Raw genomic sequence first — 10,000 nt, 5'->3', positions numbered from 1 at the left:
GAGAGTAAAGAGAGGAGAGGGAGAGAGCAGAAGTGTTGTTTGGAAGTAGGGACAGAATTCGTGACAGAGATTGAGAGAGAGAGAGAGAGAGAGAGACACACCCACAGACTCAGGTAGGTGCATGTTTCAGGGGGTTTGGGAATTAACCAGGTCTCCCGAAAATTTTCTTCAGTTCAAATATCGTAAGGGCAGGGTATTTGATTTCAGAATCCAACTCCAGTATCACCTCCCGCCCTCCCTCCCGGTGCCCAGTACTGAGGGAGTGCCGCACTGTCGGAGGGAGATGGATATACTCTAGGCCTTGAGCTCCATAATCCAGGCCCACACTCCCTCCCTCCCTCCCTCCCGGTGCCCAGTACTGAGGGAGTGCTGCACTGTCGGAGGAAGATGGATATACTCTCGGCCTTGAGCTCCATAATCCAGGCCCACACTCCCTCCCTCCCTCCCGGTGCCCAGTACTGAGGGAGTGCCGCACTGTCGGAGGGAGATGGATATACTCTGGGCCTTGAGCTCCATAATCCCGGCCCACACTCCCTCCCTCCCTCCCTCCCGGTGCCCAGTACTGAGGGAGTGCCGCACTGTCGGAGGGAGATGGATATACTCTAGGCCTTGAGCTCCATAATCCAGGCCCACACTCCCTCCCTCCCTCCCTCCCTCCCGGTGCCCAGTACTGAGGGAGGGCCGCACTGTCGGAGGGAGATGGATATACTCTATGATTCGGAGATGCCGGTGTTGGACTGGGGTGGACAAAGTTAAAAAAATCACACAACACCAGGTTAGAATCCAACAGGTTTAATTGGAAGCAGACTAGCTTTTGGAGCGACGCTCCTTCCTCAGGTGATAGTGGAGACATTCAGCCTAGGCCCTTCGGCTGACCACCCTCCAAGGCGGACTTCGGGACAGGCAGGAGAGGAATACCCATAGGGAGGGCCTCAACTGGGACCTTGGGTTCATGTCACACTACAGGTGATCACCATTGCAACTACACACACACACACTCTCTCACATGCACAGGGACACAGGTACACACAGACGCGCACACAGACACCCACACACACCCTTATCGACACACACACTCCCACCCTCACACACGCACCCCCTCACAGACTTAAGACACTCTGCACTCCCTACACACACTCTCTCTCACATGCACAGGGACACAGGTACACACAGACGCGCACACAGACACCCACACACACCCTTATCGACACACACACTCCCACCCTCACACACGCACCCCCTCACAGACTTAAGACACTCTGCCCTCCCTCCACACACACACACACTTTCTCACACTCTCAACCCCCACCCCAGACAGACACGCACACACACAGACAGACAGACAAAGACACACATATATTTTGGGGTGGGGGGGGGGGGTGAATTTGTACTTGCAGAGTTACAATGCACTTTGCTCAAAAACCTGCACGCATTCATGTAGAACTCTGAGCTCAAAAACTGTATGAATTTACGTAAAACTCCGTTATCTCACTTTTTAGATTAGAATCGGTCTAAACATCTTGGCATAGACAGAGAACACAGGGCGGGGGGCTAACACCTTCGATGTATTGTCTAGCTATCACCGTTGTTAACAGCTAACCCGAGAATGCAACTTTTTAAAAAAAGGGTTTGTGATTTACACGTGAAAGAAGTGAAACTATCACTGTATTCGAACAGATGAAAGACTTAACAGGCGATCAATTTTGCAACGTATACTTCCAGTTACAACACACTAAATGTTTGCTATAAATTCTGTGTGTTAGGATCGAGCCCTCCACGATCACCCGATGAGGGAGCGTCGCTCCGAAAGCTAGCCCTGTTGGGCTCTAACCTGGTGTGGTGTGATTTTTAACTGGATATACTCCAGGACTTGAGCTCCATAGTCCAGGCCCACACTCCCTCCCTCCCGGTGCCCAGTACTGAGGGAGTGCCGCACTGTCGGAGGGAGATGGAGACACTCTAGGCCTTGAGCTCCATAATCCAGGCCCACACTCCCTCCCTCCCTCCCCGTGCCCAGTACTGAGGGAGTGCCGCACTGTCGGAGGGAGATTGATATACTCTAGGCCTTGAGCTCCATAATCCAGGCCCACACTCCCTTCCCACCCTCCCTCCCGGTGCCCAGTACTGAGGGAGTGCCGCACTGTCGGAGGGAGATGGATATACTCTAGGCCTTGAGCTCCATAATCCAGGCCCACACTCCCTTCCCACCCTCCCTCCCGGTGCCCAGTACTGAGGGAGTGCCGCACTGTCGGAGGGAGATGGATATACTCTAGGCCTTGAGCTCCATAATCCAGGCCCACACTCCCTCCCTCCCTCCCTCCCGGTGCCCAGTACTGAGGGAGTGCCGCACTGTCGGAGGGAGATGGATATACTCTAGGCCTTGAGCTCCATATTCCAGGCCCTCACTCCCTCCCTCCCTCCCTCCCGGTGCCCAGTACTGAGGGAGTGCCGCACTGTCGGAGGGAGATGGATATACTCTAGGCCTTGAGCTCCATAATCCAGGCCCACACTCCCTCCCTCCCGGTGCCCAGTACTGAGGGAGTGCCGCACTGTCGGAGGGAGATGGATATACTCTAGGCCTTGAGCTCCATAATCCAGGCCCACACTCCCTCCCTCCCGGTGCCCAGTACTGAGGGAGTGCCGCACTGCCGGAGGGAGATGGATATACTCTAGGCCTTGAAGGTCCCTGTCACGGTCAGACCTGGAAGCCTCAGTTCGGAGGGTCTAACCTTTTCGGAAATGTTGCGAATATCTCAAATGGATTGAGGGGGTGGTAAAAAGGGATTGAGGGAGGGATTCTTGAGATGTGAAGGAGCCCCGGGGTCAGGGAGAGGCATGAATCCCAATGGAGGAGTAAGGGGAAAGGCAGGAGTGGGGAAAACTCGAGAGATTGAGAGCTGAGGGGAGCAGTGATTCCGGAAGGTCACAAGGGGAGGGGGGGGGGGGAGAGAGAGCAGGGAGGGATTGGAACAGGAGGGTGAGGGGTGTAGGAGGTGAGGGAGATATGGAGGGAGGGATTGGAACAGGAGGGTGAGGAGTGTAGGAGGGTGAGGGAGATAGGGAGGGAGGGATTGGAACAGGAGGGTGAGGAGTGTAGGAGGGTGAGGGAGATAGGGAGGGAGGGATTGGAACAGGAGGGTGAGGAGTGTAGGAGGGTGAGGGAGATAGGGAGGGAGGGATTGGAACAGGAGGGTGAGGGGTGTAGGAGGGTGAGGGAGATAGGGAGGGAGGGATTGGAACAGGAGGGTGAGGAGTGTAGGAGGGTGAGGGAGATAGGGAGGGAGGGATTGGAACAGGAGGGTGAGGGGTGTAGGAGGGTGAGGGAGATAGGGAGGGAGGGATTGGAACAGGAGGGTGAGGAGTGTAGGAGGGTGAGGGAGATAGGGAGGGAGGGATTGGAACAGGAGGGTGAGGAGTGTAGGAGGGTGAGGGAGATAGGGAGGGAGGGATTGGAACAGGAGGGTGAGGAGTGTAGGAGGGTGAGGGAGATAGGGAGGGAGGGATTGGAACAGGAGGGTGAGGAGTGTAGGAGGGTGAGGGAGATAGGGAGGGAGGGATTGGAACAGGAGGGTGAGGGGTGTAGGAGGGTGAGGGAGATAGGGAGGGAGGGATTGGAACAGGAGGGTGAGGGAGTTAGGGAGGGATTGGAACAGGAGGGTGAGGGAGTTAGGGAGGGATTGGAACAGGAGGGTGAGGGAGATAGGGAGGGATTGGAACAGGAGGGTGAGGGAGTTAGGGAGGGATTGGAACAGGAGGGTGAGGGAGTTAGGGAGGGATTGGAACAGGAGGGTGAGGGAGATAGGGAGGGATTGGAACAGGAGGGTGAGGAGTGTAGGAGGGTGAGGGAGATAGGGAGGGAGGGATTGGAACAGGAGGGTGAGGGAGATAGGGAGGGAGGGATTGGAACAGGAGGGTGAGGGAGATAGGGAGGGATTGGAACAGGAGGGTGAGGGAGTTAGGGAGGGATTGGAACAGGAGGGTGAGGGAGATAGGGAGGGAGGGATTGGAACAGGAGGGTGAGGGAGATAGGGAGGGAGGGATTGGAACAGGAGGGTGAGGGAGTTAGGGAGGGATACATCTCAGTGACAATGTCCTCTTGTGTTCCCCAGACCGGCCACTGACGAAGCCCCTCACTCCCTCCCCAGACCCTCCCGAGCGTTGTGGGAGCTCGGGAGGGGTGAGGGACCATGTCGGAGGAGTTGAAGGTCGACATCTTGTTGGTGCTCTACGCCAACCCGAGGGGCGTGCGGCCCTCCGACCTGCGGCAGGTCTTCCTCAGTCACCACGGACGCCCCCTGGAACTGGCGCCGTCGGCCCTCGAAGGGCTGCTGGAGGAGATGACAGCCGACATCGTTGAGCGCCGTCTGGTTGGGGGCCGGGAGACGCTGGTGGCCTGTGGAGCCACCCGGGCCCAGGCTGCTCGGCCTCAGGCTCATCCTACTAGGCCTCAGGCTCATCCTACTAGGCCTCAGGCTCATCCTACTGGAGCTCAGGCTCATCCTGCTAGGCCTCAGGCTCATCCTGCTAGGCCTCAGGCTCATCCTACTGGAGCTCAGGCTCATCCTACTGGAGCTCAGGCTCATCCTGCTAGGCCTCAGGCTCATCCTGCTAGGCCTCAGGCTCATCCTACTGGAGCTCAGGCACTTCCTACTCGGCCTCAGGCTCATCCTACTAGGCCTCAGGCTCATCCTACTGGAGCTCAGGCACTTCCCACTAGGCCTCAGGCTCAGGTGGGGCCTACCCAGCAGACCTCGGGCCTACCCGCCGCAACGAAGCCAGGGAGGAGCCAGCCCTTGCCGTCGCCCTCGGCCTGGGGAGCGAGGAAGCCCGTGCCCCCTCTGTCCCGGATCCCGGGGGGGAGCGAGCAGCCAGACGCGCAGGCCGAGCGGCCCCTGACCTACAGCCAGGCCCTGCAGAGATCGAGGTGCGGGGGAGGGCGGGCACCGACCCCCTGCCACCGAGGGGACCCCTCTGGAGGCCGGGAGGAGACGCCCGACAGCATCAAGCAATGGACCTCCACACGAGTCCAAGGTACGTTCGTCACCATCTCACCCCCCCTGTCCCTGGGAGTGGGGGGGAGGGTGTAGAGGAAGCTTTACTCTGTATCTAACCCCCTGTCCCTGGGAGTGGGGGATGGTGTAGAGGGAGCTTTACCCTGTATCTAACCCCCTGTCCCTGGGAGTGGGGGGACGGTGTAGAGCGAGCTTTACTCTGTATCTAACCCCCCTGTCCCTGGGAGTGGGGGACGGTGTAGAGGGAGCTTTACCCTGTATCTAACCCCCTGTCCCTGGGAGTGGGGGGGAGGGTGTAGAGGGAGCTTTACTCTGTATCTAACCCCCTGTCCCTGGGAGTGGGGGGGAGGGTGTAGAGGGAGCTTTACTCTGTATCTAACCCCCTGTCCCTGGGAGTGGGGGGGAGGGTGTAGAGGGAGCTTTACTCTGTATCTAACCCCCTGTCCCTGGGAGTGGGGGGACGGTGTAGAGGGAGCTTTACTCTGTATCTAACCCCCCCTGTCCCTGGGAGTGGGGGGACGGTGTAGAGAGAGCTTTACTCTGTATCTAACCCCCTGTCCTTGGGAGTGGGGGGACGGTGTAGAGGGAGCTTTACTCTGTATCTAACCCCCTGTCCCTGGGAGTGCGGAACGGTGTAGAGGGAGCTTTACTCTGTATCTAACCTCCTGTCCCTGGGAGTGTGGACAGTGTAGAGGGAGCTTTACTCTGTATCTAACCCCCTTGTCCCTGGGAGTGGGGGACGGTGTAGAGGAAGCTTTACTCTGTATCTAACCCCCTGTCCCTGGGAGTGGGGGGATGGTGTAGAGGGAGATTTACTCTGTATCTAACCCCCTCTGTCCCTGGGAGTGGGGGGGACGGTGTAGAGGCAGCTCTACGCTGTAACTCCCTGTCCCTGGGAGTGTGGATGGGTAGAGGAAGCTTTACTCTGTATCTAACCCCCCTGTCCCTGGGAGTGGGGGACGGTGTAGAGGGAGCTTTACTCTGTATCTAACCCCCTGTCCCTGGGAGTGGGGGGACGGTGTAGAGGGAGCTTTACTCTGTATCTAACCCCCTGTCCCTGGGAGTGGGGGGATGGTGTAGAGGGAGCTTTACTCTGTATCTAACCCTCTGTCCCTGGGAGTGGGGGACGGTGTAGAGGGAGCTTTACTCTGTATCTAACCCCCTCTGTCCCTGGGAGTGGGGGGACGGTGTAGAGGGAGCTTTACCCTGTATCTAACCCCATGTCCCTGGGAGTGGGGGACGGTGTAGAAGGAGCTTTACTCTGTATCTAACCCCCTGTCTCTGGGAGTGGGGGACGGTGTAGAGGGAGCTTTACTCTGTATCTAACCCCCCCTGTCCCTGGGAGTGGGGGACGGCGTAGAGGGAGCTTTACTCTGTATCTAACCCCCCTGTCCCTGGGGAGTGGGAGGACGGCGTAGAGGGAGCTTTACTCTGTATCTAACCCCCCCTGTCCCTGGGAGTGGGGGACGGCGTAGAGGGAGCTTTACTCTGTATCTAACCCCCCTGTCCCTGGGGAGTGGGAGGACGGCGTAGAGGGAGCTTTACTCTGTGTCTGACCAGGGCCTGGTTTCTGACCTTCCTGTGACAGCGACGAGAGATGGAGGTGAGCTGGAGCAGTGGCTGCTGGGAGTGTTGAGGCGAAAGGGCTACCGGGACGGCCTGCAGCTGAAGAGCCTGGCCAAACTGGGCCGCCTCCAGATGGGGAGGGAGCTGAGCCAAATGGCAGCTGCCGCCGGCTCCCTGTCCGTCCGGGAATTCCTCCAGGGGCTGCCTGACGTGGAGCTGGTCAACGCGGAGGCCTCTGACCCCAACATCGTCGTCCGCCTCCGGCCTCACGCCAAATGGACGCTGCGGCAACGCCAGAGCGGTATGGCTTTTATATTAAACTCCACCTGCACAGAGCGAAGGGAGATGGATATACTCTAGGCCTTGAGCTCCATAATCCAGGCCCACACTCCCTCCCTCCCTCCCTCCCGGTGCCCAGTACTGAGGGAGGGCCGCACTGTCGGAGGGAGAGGGATATACTCTAGGCCTCAAGCTCCATAATCCAGGCCCACACTCCCTCCCTCCTGGTGCCCAGTACTGAGGGAGTGCCGCACTGTCGGAGGGAGATGGATATACTCTAGGCCTTGAGCTCCATAATCCAGGCCCACACTCCCTCCCTCCCTCCCTCCCGGTGCCCAGTACTGAGGGAGTGCCGCACTGTCGGAGGGAGATGGATATACTCTAGGCCTTGAGCTCCATAATCCAGGCCCACACTCCCTCACTCTCGGTGCCCAGTACTGAGGGAGTGCCGCACTGTAGGAGGGAGATGGATATACTCTAGGCCTTGAGCTCCATAATCCAGGCCCACACTCCCTCCCTCCCGGTGCCCAGTACTGAGGGAGGGCCGCACTGTCGGAGGGAGATGGATATACTCTAGGCCTTGAGCTCCATAATCCAGGCCCACACTCCCTCCCTCCCTCCCTCCCTCCCGGTGCCCAGTACTGAGGGAGGGACGCACTTCGGAGGGAGATGGATATACTCTCGGCCTTGAGCTCCATAATCCAGGCCCACACTCCCTCCCTCCCTCCCTCCCGGTGCCCAGTACTGAGGGAGTGCCGCACTGTCGGAGGGAGATGGATATACTCTAGGCCTTGAGCTCCATAATCCAGGCCCACACTCCCTCCCTCCCTCCCGGTGCCCAGTACTGAGGGAGTGCCGCACTGTCGGAGGGAGATGGATATACTCTAGGCCTTGAGCTCCATAATCCAGGCCCACACTCCCTCCCTCCCTCCCTCCCGGTGCCCAGTACTGAGGGAGGGCCGCACTGTCGGAGGGAGATGGATATACTCTAGGCCTTGAGCTCCATAATCCAGGCCCACACTCCCTCCCTCCCTCCCTCCCGGTGCCCAGTACTGAGGGAGCGCCGCACTGTCGGAGGGAGATGGATATACTCTAGGCCTTGAGCTCCATAATCCCGGCCCACACTCCCCTCCCTCCCTCAGTAATGCGGACATGGGCACGTTGAAGAGGGGGAGCTTCAGCACAATGTTTGCCCGGGTACGGAGGGAGCCATCTACGAGGGAGATGTTGAGTCGACGAGGATTATTTTCATCAGAGAGGCGGAGGGTGGGTGGGGGGGGGATGGAGCCCGACTCGAGTTTGACAAAGAGGTACTGACGGGGGTGGGGGGGGGTGTAACAAGATACCTTCTCCCTCAGAGAGCCGCGGTGGGGGGGGAGGGGAGTCTCAATTACTGGAGGGTCACGAGTTCAGAGTGAGAGGGGATAAAGGTTTAGGGGAGAGATATACGGTGGAGGAAAGCAGCTTTGCGCAGAGGTTTGGCGGGTGTTACGTTGCCTGCAGAGGTGCGTTCACAATCGGTATCCTGCCTTGTCCCTGTAACCCTTGCTTCCTCTCTCCTTCAGAGCTCCATCCATCTCTCTCTCTCTCTCTCGAAGGTATCTAGAGACCTGGCCTCCACTCCAGAGCGATCCATAGACCCCACTCCCTCTCTCTGGGTGCAGAGGTTTCTCCTCAACTCTGTTCAAAATGGCCGACCCCCCCCTCATGACTAAAACCGTGTCCTCTGGTTCGGGACCCACCCATCAGCGGGAATCTCTAGGCCTTGAGCTCCATAATCCAGGCCCACACTCCCTCCCGCCCGGTGCCCAGTACTGAGGGAGGGCCGCACTGTCGGAGGGAGATGGATATACTCTAGGCCTTGAGCTCCATAATCCAGGCCCACACTCCCTCCCTCCCGGTGCCCAGTACTAAGGGAGTGCCGCACTGTCGGAGGGAGGTGGATATACTCTAGGCCTTGAGCTCCATAGTCCAGGCCCACACTCCCTCCCTCCCTCCCTCCCGGTGCCCAGTACTGAGGGAGCGCCGCACTGTCGGAGGGAGATGGATATACTCTAGGCCTTGAGCTCCATAATCCAGGCCCACACTCCCTCCCTCCCTCCCTCCCGGTGCCCAGTACTGAGGGAGGGCCGCACTGTCGGAGGGAGATGGATATACTCTAGGCCTTGAGCTCCATAATCCAGGCCCACACTCCCTCCCTCCCTCCCGGTGCCCAGTACTGAGGGAGTGCCGCACTGTCGGAGGGAGATGGATATACTCTAGGCCTTGAGCTCCATAATCCAGGCCCACACTCCCTCCCTCCCTCCCGGTGCCCAGTACTGAGGGAGCGCCGCACTGTCGGAGGGAGATGGATATACTCTAGGCCTTGAGCTCCATAATCCAGGCCCACACTCCCTCACTCCCGGTGCCCAGTACTGAGGGAGTGCCGCACTGTCGGAGGGAGATGGATATACTCTAGGCCTTGAGCTCCATAATCCAGGCCCACACTCCCTCCCTCCCTCCCTCCCGGTGCCCAGTACTGAGGGAGTGCCGCACTGTCGGAGGGAGATGGATATACTCTAGGCCTTGAGCTCCATAATCCAGGCCCACACTCCCTCCCTCCCTCCCTCCCGGTGCCCAGTACTGAGGGAGCACCGCACTGTCGGAGGGAGATGGATATACTCTAGGCCTTGAGCTCCATAATCCAGGCCCACACTCCCTCCCTCCCTCCCGGTGCCCAGTACTGAGGGAGGGCCGCACTGTCGGAGGGAGATGGATATACTCTCGGCCTTGAGCGTCTAGAGCGTCCGATCCTTCCACCTCTCGATCCCTCATCCTCCCGAACTCAAGCGGGTCCGAGCCCGCCTTTCATCGTCCCGTCTCCCCTGGGACTCGACCCTCGTGAACCGACGCGGCCCTCCCTCAATAACCAGCGGGTCCTTCCTCGAATTTGGAGAGCAGAGCCGAGCCGAACACGCCAGGGGCGGTCTGGCCAGGGTTCGGGCCCTGTGCGGCTGCAGAAGGACCTCTCGTTGCCCCGATACCCAATTCCTCTTGCTACCACGGTCAACACGACATTAATTTCCTCCGCCGCCAGAACACCCAGCTCTCGTCATCCTCCCCCTTTACCTGACCTGGAGGTGCTGGTGTCCGACTGGGGCGTA

The 10,000-nt window shown here is 59.0% G+C and overlaps 1 protein-coding gene across 2 annotated transcripts in view; it reads left to right on the top strand.

Annotated features, from left to right (window-relative positions):
* LOC148133810 (uncharacterized) overlaps positions 1 to 10,000 on the top strand; it is a 55,654-nt gene that overhangs the window by 806 nt on the left and 44,848 nt on the right. Inside the window, exons 1-4 of one of the 2 annotated variants that reach the window (XM_087985740.1) lie at positions 1 to 113; positions 4,110 to 5,031; positions 6,601 to 6,879; positions 8,456 to 8,634. The exon at positions 1 to 113 is cut by the window's left edge and continues 806 nt beyond it. In XM_087985740.1, coding sequence (XP_087841866.1) covers positions 4,188 to 5,031; positions 6,601 to 6,879; positions 8,456 to 8,463 — 1,131 coding nt within the window. In that variant the 5' untranslated portion in view covers positions 1 to 113; positions 4,110 to 4,187 and the 3' untranslated portion in view covers positions 8,464 to 8,634. Of the gene's footprint in view, positions 114 to 4,109; positions 5,032 to 6,600; positions 6,880 to 8,455; positions 8,635 to 10,000 lie in introns of those variants that run through there. The other variant, XM_087985739.1, reaches the window with a different exon arrangement.

This window comes from Chiloscyllium plagiosum, unplaced genomic scaffold (assembly GCF_037043375.1).
Source record: "Chiloscyllium plagiosum isolate Xiang-an unplaced genomic scaffold, Cpla_swu_hap1 HiC_scaffold_197, whole genome shotgun sequence".
NCBI classification, from domain to species: domain Eukaryota; kingdom Metazoa; phylum Chordata; class Chondrichthyes; order Orectolobiformes; family Hemiscylliidae; genus Chiloscyllium; species Chiloscyllium plagiosum.
This window is presented reverse-complemented; position numbering and strand designations above follow the sequence as displayed.